Source organism: Callorhinus ursinus, unplaced genomic scaffold (assembly GCF_003265705.2).
Source record: "Callorhinus ursinus isolate GAN/ISIS: 27379988/994484 unplaced genomic scaffold, GSC_fseal_2.0 scaffold18, whole genome shotgun sequence".
Classification (NCBI taxonomy): Eukaryota; Metazoa; Chordata; class Mammalia; order Carnivora; family Otariidae; genus Callorhinus; species Callorhinus ursinus.
Genome location: NW_027397080.1, coordinates 11,951,429 through 11,968,835, shown reverse-complemented (window position 1 = coordinate 11,968,835; position 17,407 = coordinate 11,951,429). Strand labels below are relative to the sequence as shown.

The following is a 17,407-nucleotide window of genomic DNA, read 5'->3' as shown; positions in this document are numbered from 1 at the left end:
AGAGGAACAGAGGCCTCCCACCAGTGGCCATGTGACATGGCCATGGCTCCTCTGGCCCTAGGGAAAGTCTAAGATGACTGCAGCCCTTGGCCGACAGCTAGACTGTGACTCTCTGAGACAGCGTGAGCCAGAACCACCCAGGTATGCCGCTCTCAGATTCCCGGCTGTCAGAAACTGTGGAAGAGGATTACTGTTTGTTGTTTGAAGCTGTTACACTCTGGGGCCATTTGTTATGCGGCGTTAGGTAGCTGATACACGGCTCCAGGATGTCTGTGCCCTGAGCTGAGAAGACTCAAATGGTGGGGGGCTGGGATCCCCTGGAGGCTGCTTCATTTGGGTGGCTGGAGCTTTACCTGGGATGGCTCAAAGTCTCTGTTGGCCTTGTCACCTGGAGGGTTGGCATGTGGCCTGTCCACGTGGTGTGGCTTCTCACGACATAGTAGCTGGGCCATGAGAAGGAGTGTCTGTAGAGTAAGCTTTCTGAGAGAACTTTGGGCTTTGCCTCCAAGTCAAGCAGGATAATTTCCACTGTATTCTGTTGTCACAGGTGAGTCACCAAGGCTAGTCCAGATTCCAGGGGAAGGGATTTAACTGGTTCTCTTGATGGAGGAGTGATAAGGTCACATTGCAGAAGAACAAGTGGGATGGGAGATATGATGGCCATCCTTGCAAAATACAGTTGGGGCCCTGCCTCAGGGGAGGAACCAGTCCATTGGTCTGCCCCTCAGGGGAGAGGGATACGTGGCTTTTTCCTGGCAACACGCCTTCAGCCCTTGGAAGAGCACTGGTTCTGCTGAAGTGGCACTTCCTATCAAGGCCTGGGAGGAGCCAGTCATCGTCTGAGCTTGGAAGGTAGAGCAGTGCATGCCTTTTCTTCTCAGCTCTGGATTCTGGGGCTCATTTCCCTTTCTGGATAAACAAGGAAGGTCTCAGTGGGCACCTTCTCCCACCAAGGCCCACCACCCTCTCCCTACCAGCCACAGTGCTAACCAGTTTCCCTCAGTCAGTCCTGTACTCACCTACTAGCTGGGAATTAGGACTTCCTGCTTTTGCAGAGCAGGAAGTAATCTGACCAAGGTCACATAGCCGGAAGTGGTAGAGCAGGGACTCGGCCCCCTGACCCCGAAATCCAGGCTCTAGGGCCCTGGGATTCCAGAAAGCCTACCAGGCTTCGGGCATCGGAGCCTTAGCCTTGGTCTCCTTGGGACCCTGCTGAGGGCAAGGCCAGTGTGAGCAGTGTGACGGGGAGGGGCTGGACTCTACCAGAGAGTTTGGGCTAGTTGTCAGTGTGCTGTTGGGTGGAAGGGCAGGAGAAACAAGGAAAGGAATAATCCATTTTTACCTTCTTTTCAGGCCTGTCCCCAGTTAGTGAGTTTTCCAGGGGCCAGAGGGCGACCTCCAGGGTGACAGCCTTGGACTCAATACCCCTCTGCATTTGTAGGACTGAAACTCCCCTCTCTGTCCTAGAACCTCTGGTCGGAGAGCCCTCTGAGCTCCTAGGACCCGTGGATGCTGGGTGTCGGAGTGATTTCCAGCCCCAGTGAACATGTCTCTGGCCAGTGTCCAGCCTGCCCGGCCCCTCCTTTCCCTGTGACTCCTACTTCCCATCCTACCGCACCTCCAGATCCCAGAATGGGACAGTTCCCAGCGCCTATTGCCTGCCAGGCACTGAGCTCGTGTTGGGGACCCAGAAATAAGTGAGATACAGCCTCTGCCCTCGAGCAGGTCACAGTCTAGAGGGAGGAGAAACATGAAGTGTTAACTGCCCGGTGTCAGGTCAAGGGCACGTTGAATAAGGGTAGGCATCACAAAGTGAGAGGGGCAAACTCAATGATAAAAAGCAACAACATGGATGAATCTCAGAATCATCATGCAGAACAAAAGAGTCCAGACTGTATGATCCCATCTTTATAAAGCTCCAGGCCAGGTAAAACTACAGATTATAAAGAGATAGAAGCAAGATCAGTAGTCGCTTGGGGGTGGGGGTGGGGTGGCTGGGAAGAGGCAAGAGGTGATGGATATTCTGCAGTGTTCTGAGGATGAGGAATAGTCTGAGGTGGTGAAAATGTTCTAAACCTTGATAGGAGTGTGGGTCACATGAGAATATTTGCGTGCTAAAGCTAAGTGATTCACCTAAGATCTGTGAGTTTCATCATGTGTAGATTATACCTGTGGTGGGCAGCATTCAAAATAGCCCCCGGGGACCCCTGCCTCCTGGTGTGCATGCCCTAGTGCAAACCCCGTCCCCTAGATGGTATCAGGTTGGTCTTGTGGCCCGTGGAATATGGCAGAAGGGATGGTGAGTCACTGCTGAGATTAGGGTATAAAAGACTTTGCTGTTCCATCTTAGTCTCTCTCTCTCTCTTTCTCGTGGCTTGTTCTGGAAGAGGCCGTGTGCTGACCGTCTCTATGGAGAAGGGCGTGTGGCAGAGGAATTGAAGCCTCCTGCCAAGACTGATGTGCGCGAGCTTACAGTAAGGGGGTCCTTCCGTCCCAGTTAAAGCCTTCAGGTGTCTGCAGCCTTGGCTCGCTGCTTGACCACAAACTCATGAGAGACCCTGAACTAAGCTGCCTCCCGATTCTGCCTCTCAGAAGTTGTGTGGGATAATAAATGCTTATTGCTTTAAACCATGACGTTTTGGGAGTTATTTGTTCTGCTGCTATAAATGATGAATACGATATTTCAATAAACTAAACATGTGAGGAAAACAGCTTCTAAGTGCTCTTGGCCCAGCTGGCTTTCCCAGGGACTTTCAAGCACTTTCTGTGACTCAGACTTCTGGGCTCAGTCTCCGGAACAGGGAGATGAGCGGCCTGGAGCTCTGTCTCGACATCAGGAGTTGGTGTCTCCAACATAGATACACCTTCTACCCACCCACCGCACCAGCCCCGAAACACCTGCACCCAGCGCCCCGCCCCTCCGCCATGGGGAGAAGACCCCAGAAATGCTCCTCCATCCCCCTCCCACACCCCGGCCTCATGCCCAGGTGTACCTGCAAGAATCCACACAGGGCTCTGAAGCTAATCACAGCTACTATTTTTGGAACACTTCTTGTGTGTCAGGTGATATGCAAAGTGGCTGGCGTGCATCTTTTAATTTACTCTTCCCACCATATTAGGTATTTCTAAACCTATTTTACAGCAGAGAAAACTGAAACTTGGCACCCTGAAGCCAGCTGCCCGGGTCCTAGAGCTACTAGGGCGTGGCTGCTTTAGACTTCAATCCAGATTTGTCTAATTCCCCTCGCTGAGAGGCCGGGAAGCAACAAACCCCAGACCTGAATATATTTTTCTTATCTACTCCCTGTGAGAAAAAACCCACGCGCATTCTTCCGTCAGAGAAAAGGCCACAATCTCAACCCAGATTCCCCAGGGCAATGATATAAAGAGACAGGGGGCGATGGTGATATTCCAGTGCCAAGAATCTCAGAGATCATGGGAGTCACAGAGGAAGGAGCTGAGATCCAGGGAGGGAAGTGACTTTTCCAAGGACTCCAGCCCTGTGCTCTCTGTACGGCACTGTCCTGTCTCTGCCAGACAGAGGGGAATGGTCACCGTGTGGGAGAAGCATAATAGGGGTAAAAGAGGGCTTTGGGGAAGGGGAATGAGAGAGAAAGGGAAGCCCAAGGTAACAATGGCAAAATTGAGGTCTGCTAACTTTATCTTGGGTCAACCCCGCAATGGCTAGGGGCTCTGTGGACCAGCATCACAGGTGGTCCCATTGAGAGCCCCGGATGCCCCAGAGGACATCACAGCACAGCTCTGCGAATGTGCCTGGCTTGTGGCAGGACCTGCTGAAAAGCACTGTGTTACTCATTTGCTCGGACATTAGATTGCCCTATTCATTCATTCATTCATTTATTCATTCATTCAATAAGTATTGACCATCTGCTGTCTGCTAAGTACTGTTTTAGGAGCATGGGATATTTTAGTGAACACAAGATCCTTGTCCTTATGAAGTTCACAATACATAAACAATATATAAATTCCAACGTATCTTAGAAAGTGAAAGATGTTGTAAAAGAAGAAAAAGTAAAGAGGGAGTACGACCTGAGAGTGAAGTCAAAACAGGGCATATGGAGGGGGTGGGTTGACATCTCTACAAGGTGGATTGCGTAGGCCTCCCTGAGGAAGTTTCTTTTGATCAAAGACTTGAAGGAGGGGAGGTGTGCCATATCCAAGTGAGCCCCATGGACATCTGGACAAAGCACATTCCTGGCAAAATACACACTGATATGCTAGGGGTAAGGGGAAATTAGGTCTGCAACTTACTCCCACACAATTCAGAAAAAAATAAATTATATGGACACGTAGATACAGATGCACAATACGCGTGTGTATAGACACATATATGAACGTGCATGTGCCCAGAGAAAAAGAATGATACAGATTGTGTTAAAATGTTAATATTTGGGGAGTCTGGGTGAAGGGTATGTACTATTTTTAGAATTTTTCTGTATGAATTTTCAAAATAAACTATTGTTTAAAAGGATTTATATTCTTTTTTGGGGGGGATTTCATTTTATTTATTTGGGTGGCTCTGGACCCAGACCCGGCCAATCAGAGACAGAGCTGAGGAGACAGTCCGGGGGTCCAGGGCTGGTGGGGGGGTAAGAGCCCGCCTGAGGAGGAAACCAGTGCCGAGGAAGGCAGAGCCGAGACCTGATGCGAAGTCTGCATCTGAACTTTTACCCTCCAGTGACTTCAGTACGTGAGGCAAAAAGAAATTCCCTTTCTGCTTGAGCCAGATTTTTTCTTAGTCGCAACAAAAAACGTGTTGACTGCTCCCAAGTGTCAGGGACAGCCTCTCTGAGGAAAGGACGCTTACGCAGGGACCTGGAGGATGAGCAGCCATGGGGCAGGTGAAGAGGTGGGGAAAATGTTCCAGGCAGACAGAACAGTGAACGGGAAGGCCCCAGGAAAGGAAAGGGCAAAGCAGGTTGGAGGAGCTATGGGACAGTGGGCATGGTGGTGGCAGGGAGAGTGAGGAGCTGGGCAGAGAGGAGGCTGGAGTTGGGTCCCTCACGGAGGGCCTCACAGGCATTGTCAAGGGTCCAGGACTTGATCCCATTAGCAACCAGGATAGTCTGGCAGTGTTTGAAATAGGGACCGACTTAATTTGCATTTTGACATTATGTGCATTTTAATAACACTCTGGGGGCTGTGTGGGGACTAGGTTGACAGGAGGGAAGAGTAGTACAGGGGATTACTTGGAAAATTATTGCAGACCTCCAGGCTAGAGATGTTGAGCATGACTCAGAGTCAGGGCAGTGGGCAGGACAGAGACTAGATGGCTTTGGGGGCAGCTAGTCTCCCAAGATGGCCCCAATGAACCAGCCTCATCCCACATTGAATCTGGGTTAGCTCGGTGACCCACTTTAGCCAATAGAATGCAGAGGAAGTGACACTGTGCCTTTCAAGGGCAGGAGGCCTGGTGTCCATGTCATTAAGGACGCTGCTATGTGGCCTCTGTGAAGGAGCCTGCCTAAAGGACCCAGAGTCTCTCCCAGACTCCAGGTGTGATTAGAAGCCTCTGGCTCCCTCTAGAGTGGATTCCATTGACCCTGGCTCTGACTTACCACCTGAGCACAGTCTCTGTGTCTCTGGTGCGCTTGCTGGAGGCCTAAGGTTGTGGGGATGTTTAGTCAGCAGCGGGGGAGGGGAGCAAGAGTACCCGGAGGTACAGACATGGCTGCCTGGCTCCACTCTTCCCGGGGGTGAGTGAGCAGTTTTCCAGAGGAGAACATGACGACTATAGTAATTTAGAAAGAGGCCCAGCTTGGGTCAGGCTTGCATGACTCAGTGCTTAGCACATGGGCCTCGGTCCCAATTTCTTGGGGAATGGGATGGAATTCCACCACCCACCCCCTCACACTGGGCTGACTCTCCCTGAGCATCTGACCCCTGCTGGGTATCCCTCAGCCCAGGTCCTCAGACAAACCTCCCTGTGTGGCTGCTTCTCCCACCTTGCCCCAGCAATGTCCTTCTGATATATTTCTGGATTTTCTCCTCCGGCCTCCTGCACCCCTGACTCAGGGTAATAATACTAATTGCTACCACTTAGGATGCATTTGTGAATGTATGTGCCAGGCACTAGGCAAAAGCTTTTCCACACTCGTGAATTCCTTACACCAGTTCTCCTAGGAAGTAGGCATTCTTGTGCCCATTTCACAGATAAATAAAGGGGGTATTCACATAGGATAATAAGTTTGCCAAGGTCACACAGCCAGGAGATGGACTGAAGCTTCTCCACCCTTGAAATGTGTTCTCTTGTTATCCGGAGACGGTACAGCCGTCCAGCCCGGGTTGGTTTTTGCCCCATCCTACCTCTCGGGATGAGAACCTGATGCCCTTCTTTCAAGAGTACTCAGCTTTGACCTCTTTGCCGGCTCTGCTTCAAGTTCGTTGAAGCAGGGGTTCTCAAAGTGTGGTCCCTGGGCCAGCACCCTCAGCAGGCCCTGAGAACTTGTCAGAAATGCATACTGTCAAGCCCACCCCAGACTTACCGAATCTGAAACTCTGGGGCGAGGCCCAGACATCTGTTCGAACAAGGCCTCCAGGTGATCGTAATGCGCACCCATCTGAGAGCTACTGGCGAAGGCGGGAGAGGCCACAGCCTTTTCCGTCCCCTCCCAGTGGCTTCTGGGACAGCAGCTGGAGAAAGGGAGAATTTTCAGCCAAGTAGTTTTTATTTGGTTGTTATTGTTTTCCTATCACATTTGTCAGAAATGACTCAGGTCCGGCTTGAGAGAGGGTGTGTGAATTCCTTAATTGTCACACGCTATTACTATTTTTTCACATTTGTGTTCAGCCTAAAAGACAGTGAAAATAAACGTAAAGAGATCCAAACTACCAAATTCAGCCTCTCAACACCTTGTCTGTCTAGGGAAGGGGTGTGACGATAATCCCATCTTCAGTCAACACGCTCGAGCGTCTGTGTCAGGGGACACAGACACCTCACTAATAACTAGAATTCTGGGTTCCCAGGGTTGGGGTCCAAGGTCTGCTCCCACATGACCCAGGGCTACACCGTTCCAATCTCCTCACTGTGCAGCCTTGAATTGGAGTCAGGCTCTGCCATCTGCCAGCTGTGTGGTCTTGGGAAAATCACGTGGCCTCTCTGGGCCTCGGATTCCTCCATCCATGAAATGAGAGTAATAATTCTCACCTTGCAGGCTTGTGGTGAGGATGGAGGAAATGTATGTAGCCTAGTGGTGCCACACACACACGCTGTGTGACCTTGAGGAGTTTAGCGTCTCCTGCATGTGGCCTCCCCTCTACCACCAAGAGCACACACCGTGTAGGGTGGCTGTGAGGTTAGGGGTTACATCCATCTTACAACAAGGCCTCGTGATGGCAAGTACCCTGGCAATGTCAGCTATTATTGTCATTAAGCGCATAATACCATGCCCGGGGCCTAGAAGATGCTCAATCCATGGTGGCTACTGGTATTATTCATTGCCCTCCTCAACTTGAAGACAGCCCTGACCTTACTTCCAGCTTCTGCTTGCTTCAGAGTCTCCATCACACCAATGCTTCCTGGGAGTTTGCAGTTCATGCCCTTTCTGCCAGTTCATCTTGTGTCTGACTCTCAGTTTCAGCCTCTCTTGGGTCTCCTGTTGTTTGCTCTTGGCCTGGTCTTTGCCTTCTTTGTTCTGGCTTCCTGCCCCGTTCCTGGGGCCAATTTCATAGGCATCAAATTTGCCGGACCAGAGCTGTTAAGTCCCAGCTCTGTTACTCACTAGCCGTGTGACCTTAGATAAAGGATTTAACCCCAATTTTCTCATCTGTAACATGGGACTAATAGGGGCACCTGGATGGCTCAGTCAGTTAAGCGTCTGCCTTCGGCTCAGGTCATGATCTCAGCGTCCTGGGATCCAGTCCACTGGGCTCCCTGCTCAGCAGGGAGCCTGCTTCTCCCTCTCCTTCTGCCTCTCCCCTTACCCTTCCTCCCTGCCCATGTTCTCTCTCTTGCTCTGCTCTCTCTCTCTTAAATAAATAAAATATTTTCTTAAAAAATATTTTATTTATTTATTTTTTCGGGAGAGAGAGAGAGAGAGAGAGAGAGGGAGAAAGAGAGAACGAGAAAGTGAACATGAGGGGAGGGGCAGAGGGAGAAGCAGACTCCCCGCTGAGCAAGGAGCCCCATGCGGGACTCGATGCCAGGATCCTGGGAACGTGACCCAAGCCAAAGGCAGACGCTCAACCAACTGAGCCACCCAGGCATCCCGCTTTGTGAGTTTTGACCTTTTATTTTCCTCAGCCAAGCCTAAACTGAACTGATGTCCAATCTTGTGAAGCACTGGGAAGCCTGAATGAAATGATGAACCAGAAAGTATTTTGTAAACTCTCCAGTTCTCTACACATGTAAGGCATTTATATTTTTGCGGTGGTTGTGACTGTAATTATGATTGGTTTAGGAAGAATGGGTTGAAGTTGCCTGACACGATCCTGGCCAGAGATGAGAGGCTCTTTGTTCTGCTTCAGCAGCGTGTTTCTGAGGGCTGTACACGGGTAATGGTGGCACAGGAGACTGGCAGAAGAGGAGTCACTGGCCTCTGGTCTGGATGCCAGCAGGATGACTGTGTGACTTTTGCTGAGCTGGGGCCCAAACGCTCAGGCACCGGTTGGCAGGTAAGCGTAAAGGCTGAATTGGGACAGATGGGTTTAAATCCGGGCTCCCCCTTTACTTGCTATGTAACCCTGGGCAGGTTACCGAACTTCTCTGAGTTTCAGATTCGTCATCTATAAAATGGGAACAATTATAGCCCCTATGACATAGGGTTGTCATGGAGATTCAGTGACATCACATACCCAGGAGGGAAAAAGATAAATCTGTATCCAGTCCAGGGTTACAGATTTTTCTGCTCTGACTACTAACCCTTAACAAATTACAAATGTACAGAGGAGATTCAGGCTTGTTCCTTCTTACCTTTTTTGATTGATTCAGTAAGAGTACTGAATGGGCCCCACTATGCATTTAACTATGTACCAGGTGATGAAAAAAGCTAGTGAGGTGGACTTAGACCCATGGCTCCCAAATACAGCTAGCTCAAAGAATAATTTTAAAAAATAGAGCCAGTTTTTTTGAGTGCCCTCACTCTTCTCTTACTGTCATCTTTTTCTTGAGGGCTCCCTTTGAGGTTTCTGCCATAGCAATGTCGGTCTACCCCCTCCTAATCAGTAGATGTTTAGTCTCAGGAAGACCTCAGTCATAATTCATATTATGGTGCAAATGACTACAGATCTCGCAAAGCATGGACCTGCCAGGACCTGCAAATGACCCATCCTGTAAAGCAGATTGCCCCTGAAAGGGTGCTCCAATGCATAGAAAGCAAGAAGTTTCCAGGCAGAAGGGCCTAGAGAATTCATTCAGTCTGAACCCTCTCAGTTCACAGCGGGGAAACCAAGCCAGGCAGAGGAAACCTTGGTCGAAGCAGGATGACCCAACCAAGGACACCCAGCGGTCATGTGGCCAGGCTGAGTGGGGAGCAGAAAATGGCTCTTCCATACTATCATGGTCTACACCATATATACGCTGAGCACCTTCCGATTAGGTTGCGCACAATGCCCTAGGGAGATACTGAGGCATGACAAGAAGTGCCTCTGGCTTCCAAGAAGCCTACAGCCCGACAGAGAACATAAACACATATGTTAGACTAAAGAGCTCTTTGGCCCCATGGATTTGAAATGCTGCCCCCATTACCTATCAAATTCTCCAATATGCATGAGACTATTCTAGATTCTGTTCTGTTTTACTACTGTGTCTTCCTGCACAGCACCATGATGTTTTAAAGACCATAGCTTTATAACATATTTTGATATGTGGTCGAAGAAATCCTCTTTCTTTCTTTCTCTTTCTTTCTTTCTTTTTCTTTCTTTCTTTCTTTCTTTCTTTCTTTCTTTCTTTCTTTCTTTCTTTCTTTCTTCCTTCCTTCCTTCCTTCCTTCCTTCCTTCCTTCCTTCCTTCCTTCCTTCCTTCCTTTCTTTCTATGTACGATCACTGTTTCAGATGAACTTTTGGATTAGCTTCTGAGTAACACAGATACTGAATCTTCTTCAGCCAGGCACTGGGCACTCTGAGGAGTCAGGCACTCAGTTCCTGCCCTTGAGAACTCACAAAATAGCTGGGAAGTGTAACCAAACAAGAAGTGTAAAGCAACAACAGGAATCTCATGCTCTGGGTAACAAGAGCCAAATGAGTGAGGAGTCCACACAGATATAACCGCTGTGAGTTCCATTGTCCCTCCAGGCTAGGAAAGTCATGGGACGCTCAACAGGGAAGGTGACATTATACTGTACTTTGATAGGTGAGCAGGAGGAGTTTGTTAGGTGTAGAAGAGAAAAAATGCTTTGAGTTGAGGAAGTCAGAGAATGCACCTTGGAGGAGACATTTTATTTGCAGGTGAGTAGGAGTTTGCCCCATTCAGAAGGTGGGGTGAAGGGAAAGATTGCCCTGAGCTGGGAAAGTCACATCTCTGAAGACATTTTAGCTGGGTTTTGAGTTGGAGGAATCAGAGAAGACGCTGGGAGAGGTAACTAAATAAGGATTTTATTAGAAAAGTAACACAAGGAGATGACATTTGACCCGGGCTTTGAGGGATGGAATGAGCAGATCACCAGAGTAGAGGAGAGAGGCACCCGGGAGAGGAGGTAGTCAGGGAAGATATCCCAGAGCAAAAAGGAAACCTCCTGGCTTCCTGCCCGCTCGCTAAGATGCGAGATCCAGGACCTAAGCTTCCCAGCGTGTAGGCGCTCGGGATTCTGAGGCGGCGGCTCTGCAGTTCCCACTTCCCGGTGTGGGGTAGCGGTGGGGTAGCGGTGGAGCCAGCCGGGCCGGGAGAATTGAAGCTTACTCAGGTTTGCCGAGCAGGGTGGCGGAGCTGAATGCTTTATGTCGGAATTGACCAATGGGGTGGCGGCACCCGGTTGCCAGGGCTACGGAGGGGGCCGAGAGGGGCGGGGCCTGGGGCCCAGGGGCGGGGCCTGGGCGGGGTTTATATAAGCAGGCGGCAGGCGGCAGGCGGGGCGTGGGGGTCGGTGGCTGCTGGGCGGGCGGGGCGCAGGCCGCGGGGCCCGAGCCGGGGGGAGGGGGCGAGCGGAGGCGCCGAGGATCCAGTTCACTCGCTGGGGAGACCTATGGGCCGAAGCCGTGTAAATGCGTTTTAAGGCGAGTGCGGGGAGTGGCTCGGGGAGCCTCCGGGGGCAGGCGTCCTCGGCTCCAGTGCTGACCTGCCCCTGGCCCCCTTGCCTCCTCTCAGCAGGGGCCTCGGCTCCGCAACTGCCACTCCTCCTTGGGGTGTTGCACAAGTTTCGAGGTCACCGGCGACCCCCCCTAGCAGCGCGCCTGGCTCTGGCCCCCGCGAAGGAGGACGGAGCTTGGTAAGGGGGTGTGGGGGGCGGGTTCTCGGCCCTGCACTCGGGAAGGCTCACCGGGGCAGAACCTCAGCCTTCGGTTCCCGCCCGGGAGCCCACGACCCCTACCCACCATGTGGCCCCATGCACGCTTAGAATCCTAGCACGTCAGGACCTGCTCCCCCCCCCCCATTTACAAACGGTGAAACTGAGGCTCGGAGAGGGGACAGGGCGTACCCAAGGTCACGGAGCGGGGGCGGACTCGAACCTAAACTCCTGCTCTGGGGCTGAGACTCCTTGGTGGGGCCACTCCCAGCCTCTTTAGTTGGGCGTGGTCAAGACTGAGGGTGGCCTGAAAACTTCCCCATTCGAGCTTCTTGACTTTCCTGCTCCCTCTCGTTCTTTCCCTTTTTGCTAAAACCCGAATTTCATAACTGGAAAGGATTTCCAAAATAATCCATCCATTTTACAGATGGGGAAACTGAAGCTCGGAGAGGCAGTGACATCTTAGGCATGTTATGCCTTGTCCCAGTCAGGATTCCTGGTCGTCCCCACCCTTCCCAGGGGACCTAAACTCCCTAGGCTTGTGCAGGCGGTGGGGTGTGTCAGGACTGGGCGCCCCGCCTTGGGGAGGTCAGAGGGGCATCAGAGGGCAGCCCCCCAGCGGGCCCCCTCACTTTACACACCCCCTTCCCCCCCGCAGTGTGTTGCATACTTTCTAAGGCGGCCCGGGCGGCGGCTCCATCCAGCCCATCGGCTCCTCCTCCTCGGCATGGCTGGCTACTTGAGCGAAACAGACTTTGTGATGGTGGAGGAGGGCTTCAGCACCCGAGACCTGTTGGAGGAGCTCACTCTGGGGGCCTCACAGGCCACCGCGGTGAGGGACTGGGAGTGGGGGTGGGTCTCTTGTTCCCCGTGCAGGCCCAGCTGCCTTTTCTGGAAGGACTCCTCTGGCCCTCATCTTCCTTCATATTTGGCGTTCAGTCCTTGCTTTTGGCCAGAGATGGGCTCATTTGACCCCCCATTTCCTTGTTTTTGCCCCAAACTTTGTCCTCCCTGCCTGCCTTGCCCTGATGAACAGCACCACCACCATCTACCCAGCCCTCTAGGTCAGAAACCTGGGAGTCCAGCTTCCCCCTGTCATCAGGACACCACCAAGCTCCTTACACCACCCGCCGGGGTGCTCTGCCCGGCCCTGGCTTTGTAGTTCAGACCTCAACTCTCTAGGGGCCCACTAACCTCCTCCCTGCCTCATCCCACCTGCTCCCACTCCATCACAGCCAGCCTCAAACTCAGAATTGTCTGGCGGTCCCCCGCCGCCTGCAGGGTCAAGCCCGAGCTCTGCCTTCACAGCCGCTCCCTCTGCCTGGAATGCCCCTCTGCCGGCCTGTCTGGCCCTACCTATTTCTGTCCTTCCTCATTACTCATCAGTGTCACTTTGTCCTAATCTCCCGGGCCGATTTTGTATTTCCTATTCTCTGTGGCCTCCGCTGCCTTGTGGAGGAACTCCCACGGAGCATTTATTGAACGGGACTGTCATTGCTCAAAGCATTGGCTGTCTTCAAGACCCAAGCCCCTTCAGGGCTGGAGCCCTGTCTGGTCAGCTCTGTCCCTTAGCATCATGTCAGACACCAAGTGGGCTTCAGTAAAAAAAAGTGTAGCATAAAAGGGAAACAGTTCCAGTGAGGGTTGAAGTAATGCTGTCTCACCCAGAGCCTCGTACATGTTTTGCCCTCAGCAAATCTGTGATGACCGGTTGCTCCCGGGCATTGGTCGCAGTGGCGGTGGGACTCGCGCAAGGCTTCAGCCAGCGCCTACATGTGGAAGGCCGTGGGCTGCAGGCCATAGCTTTGGCCTGCAAAGAATCTAACTTTTTCAGGAGAAGATGAATGTATATCAAGTTCCAGTACTTTGAAAGCATGTGCAAAATGCAGTGAGAGCATTAAAGGCAGAGTTAACTGCCTTATTGTTTTGGGGGAGGTGAAACTTGAAGACAGACTGGGCATTTGCCAGAGCTGAGCGGGGGCAAGGGGATTCTGTGCGAAGGGCATGGTGGCAGCAAGAGCTTGGAGGTGGGGAAACGCAGCAGTGTGGGGCTGGAGCTGGAGCTGCTGTGAGGGGAGGAGGGGCGGGAGCCAGATCATAGAACCCCGAATGCAGGCCTTCCGTGCAGGGAATGGAGAGCCAGGTGGCTTGGCAGCCAGAGCCGGGCCTGGGGCAGGTTCGCCAGGAGGACGGTGGATGGCATGCTCCAGGAGGGAGCTGAGCGGGGGTCTCACATTCACTCTTCTTGCGCAGGGTGATGTTGCTGCCTTCTTCGTGGCCGACCTGGGTGCTGTGGTGAGGAAGCACTTCTGCTTCCTGAAGTGCCTGCCTCGAGTCCGGCCCTTTTACATGGTCAAGTGCAACAGCAGCCCAGGTGTGCTGAAGGTCCTGGCCGAGCTGGGGCTGGGCTTCAGCTGTGCCAACAAGGTGAGCCCCTGCCCCCAGCCGACACACTGACTGTCTCTGCCTGCTAAGCACGCACGAGGCTGGGGTGCTGCCAGCGGGCCCTGGGGAAGCAGGGGTGACCTGCCATTGGCCCCTGCCCCCTGGGACAGGCCACCCACTTGGGAGGGGGGTTGAAGGGATGAGGGAGGGAGAAACAAGCATGGAAGTTCTAAACGGGAAGCCGGGAAGCCGAAAGCCGTGTGTGTCTCTGGGCAGGTGGGTCACCTTTTTAATGGAGATTTTCAAGCTTCTTGGCATAGAGCTATACATGGTATTCTTCTAATTAAAACAAGACAAAACAAAACAAAAACACCTTCTTATCATTGTTTTTTTTCTTTTATAGTCTTAGTAATGTGTGACAGTACATTTTCTCAACTAATCCTTTGAGAATTCTGTTGTGTTGCCAATTTTTCTGCCTTTGTAATGAGATTAATGCTGTTGACTTAATTCCCCTCCTGCTCTCTCTAGATTTACTTTGCTTATTTACTGTCGTTCTCTAGTCGTTGAACTCCAGTGTGAGGGTCAGTGTGTAACTAGGGCTGACAATACAGTGTTGAGTAAGACAGGCTCTGCTGTCTTGGAGTTGAATGCTTCACTCATCTATTTTCTTCCTGTTCTTAGTTGACGAAAGCGTTCAAGCTTACAAAGTTTCCTCAGAGTCCTGCTTTGGACATATTTATTCATTCAGCAAAACTTTTTTGAGCACCTACCAGGGGGCACGTTCTATTCCAGGTGGGGATTTAGCAAGTGAACAAACCAAACCAAGTCAAACAAAAAAGGCTCTTCTTTCAGGGAACTTGCTTTCTAAAAACCAAATAAGTTAAACAATGAAAATCGATATTATTTTAGATGGTCAATGGTAGGGAGAAAGTTAAAGTGGGGAAGGGAAGTAGGAAATGTTAGGAGGGAGGATTGTACTTTTTTTTTTCATCTTTTTTATTGTTATGTTAATCACCATACATTACATCATAAGTTTTTGATGTAGTAGGAGGATTGTACTTTTATGTAGTTTGGCCAGGGAAGGCTTCGCTGAAATTTGAAGACAGACCCGAAGGAAGCAAAGGATCAAGCCAGGTGGATAACTAGGGGAAGAGCTTCCAGGCAGAGGGCACAGCAAGTGCAAAGGCCCTGAGGTGAGAACAAACCTGGTGGGCGTTGCTTTGTGATATTGTCATTACTGTCATTTTTTTAATGGTTAGTAATGATTGTTTTGAGGGGAACTCTTTTCAAATCCTGGTCAACAGTATGGTTGGGTGTTGTGAGGAGGATTCTAGAAAGGGACCCTGGAGGAGAAAGGAGGAGAGCTAGCCTGGGCAGGATGACAGGGGTGGAGGGATTCTGGGTGGGAAAGAGGTGTGCACCATGGTGGGATGGTGAGAACAAGCAGGTTAACCTTTTTCAAAGACGACGTTAACGCTCTTAGTGATAGGTGAGTCTCTCCCCATTGTCACCGCAAAACCCCCTTGCATTAGCTCTTGCTTTGCACACCTAGCTTCATGTGTGTCTCACATCAAGCCCGTGAGGTGCGTAGGGAGAGAGATCGCCATTTTACAGTCGAGGAGACTGGGGGCCAACCGCACAGCTTGCTGGTAGCAGAGCCTGGACGTCCCCCTGCGGGCATGCCGGGGCTCGGCTCTGGGAGAGGAGGGAGGGGCTCCTTTTCCAGCCTTCTTGGTCTAGGGGTGAAGAACAGGACCCAAACCCCCTGACTAGTCCTGTGTGTCTGGAAACCCAGAGGTGGGCCCCTGTGCTTGGCCGTCTGGCCTCAGGGCTGGCCTCCAAAGAGCAGAGTTAGAGGGTGTTAAGGGCTTAGACCTTGAAGTCCGCAGGGATGTTAAAAGCACGTACTGTTGCTGAGTGCTTCTGTCCTGCCAGGCACTTTGCCAAGTGTTTTCTGTATATGATCTCATTTTATTCTCGCAACAACCCTGTGAGGTAATTATTACTACCCTGATTCTGACAACAGCCCAGTGAGGAAGCATTTAACAGACTGGCAAGGGGGCGCAGGGGGAGAGCGACTCGCTGGGAAGTGGCCACGTGAGTAGGGCCAGCGGCAGTGGGGTCTCCAGCGTCTTTCCCTTGCGGAGGGCAGGGCAGAGCTGGGCTCCAGCTGGTGACGATTGCCTTGCTGACCCCCAGGGCCGAGAGAGGCCACGCCCCCTCCCTGCAGGTGGGAGGAGCCGGCTTACTGAGAGGTGGATCCGGGATGCTTCTCTTGAAAGGCCGACGCTGCCCTCTTCTGGTTGGCCATCACTAGTGGGTACGCTTAACATTGGCCGACATTGACCTAGGGCCGGGTGTGAGCGGGGCTGTAGTTATGCCGTGGACAGGTCAAGGGCACAAGCCACACCTTGCATGGGGCTCTGGTCCACCCACCCACCTTCCCAGGGACTTTATGTCACCTCCCCTGCCTCCATCCTGCCTTCTCTTGCTGTCTCTGTCAGCGTCCTCCCCTCCCCTAGCCCAGTCCCGTGCTGCCTCTTTGAGGCCAGAGTTGTCTACACTCGCCTGTGTGCACCTGGCTCTTTCCCTTAGCCCCGGCATCTGAGCCATGCGTCCCCATTTCCACTGTCACTACTCCAAGGAATCTCTTACTAACATCCCCAGCGATCTCCAAGATTCAGTAAGTACTTGATTTTAAACATGCATTTTGAATTATTCAAAGAATGCATTGATTCATTCACACACACATGTAGGCCATCAGCTTTCTGTCTCCAGAGATAATCACCATTACGAGTTTGAGTTTGGTGGGTATATGGTGTTTAAAAACTAGGTACAACTATGATCCATAGAAAATGTATTAAATGTAAGAGATGTTTATGTGGTGGGTACTGTGTTGCAATAGCTTTAAACTCGGCAGGTGTTGAAGATCTGTCCGTCATGTCCGTGCATTTAGACCTTGTCAGGGACATTCCTTGGTCCTCTTATTTTCCGGACTCTCAGTAACATTCAACACAGCAACTGTTTTTGTAGTAAGAACATTTAACGTTGAGGGGCGCCTGGGTGGCTCAGTCGGTTAAGCGTCTGCCTTCGGCTCAGGTCATGATCCCAGGGTCCTGGGATCGAGCCCCACGTTGGGCTCCCTGCTCAGCGGGAGCCTGCTTCTCCCTCTGCCTCTGCCTCTGCCCCTCCCCCTGCTTGTGTGTGCACATGCACCCTCTCTCTCTCAAACAAATAAAATCTTAAAAAAGAAAAAGGGACACCTACCTTGAGATCTACCCTCTTACCACATTTTTGTGTGTACAGCACAGTCTTGTTGACTATAAACACGGTTCGGCAGATCTCTAGGACTTCCTTCATCTTGCAGGACAGGAACTTTATACCCACTGAAGAGCAACTCCCCATTTGTGACAGATTCTTTTTAAAGACACCCAACAATAACCTATGCTGCTAGTTTTAAAGACTTCAGACGTCAATCAGCTGAATGGGAGTGCTGCTCTGTACCTGCCCTCCCACCCCCTGCTCCTGGGACAGTCGACACCCTCCCTCTGTGCAGACACGAGTTGCAAGACAAGGTTTGCCATGACAAGAATATATATATATATATATATATATATATATA

General features: G+C 51.5%; 1 protein-coding gene across 7 annotated transcripts in view; it reads left to right on the top strand.

Moving 5' to 3' along the window:
- Positions 1 to 11,039: 11,039 nt before the first annotated feature.
- Positions 11,040 to 17,407, top strand: part of AZIN2 (antizyme inhibitor 2) — a 44,196-nt gene continuing 37,828 nt past the window's right edge. For 3 of the 7 annotated variants that reach the window (XR_012381303.1, XM_073902970.1, XM_073902971.1), the window contains exons 1-3: positions 11,053 to 11,382; positions 12,059 to 12,232; positions 13,654 to 13,827. Coding sequence is in view for 5 of the 7 variants with exons in the window: in XM_073902970.1 (XP_073759071.1) it covers positions 12,128 to 12,232; positions 13,654 to 13,827 (279 nt within the window). In the remaining 2 variants the exon portion in view is untranslated. Of the gene's footprint in view, positions 11,383 to 12,058; positions 12,233 to 13,653; positions 13,828 to 14,858; positions 14,979 to 17,407 lie in introns of those variants that run through there. The other 4 variants (XM_025856288.2, XM_073902972.1, XM_073902973.1 and 1 more) reach the window with 4 other exon arrangements.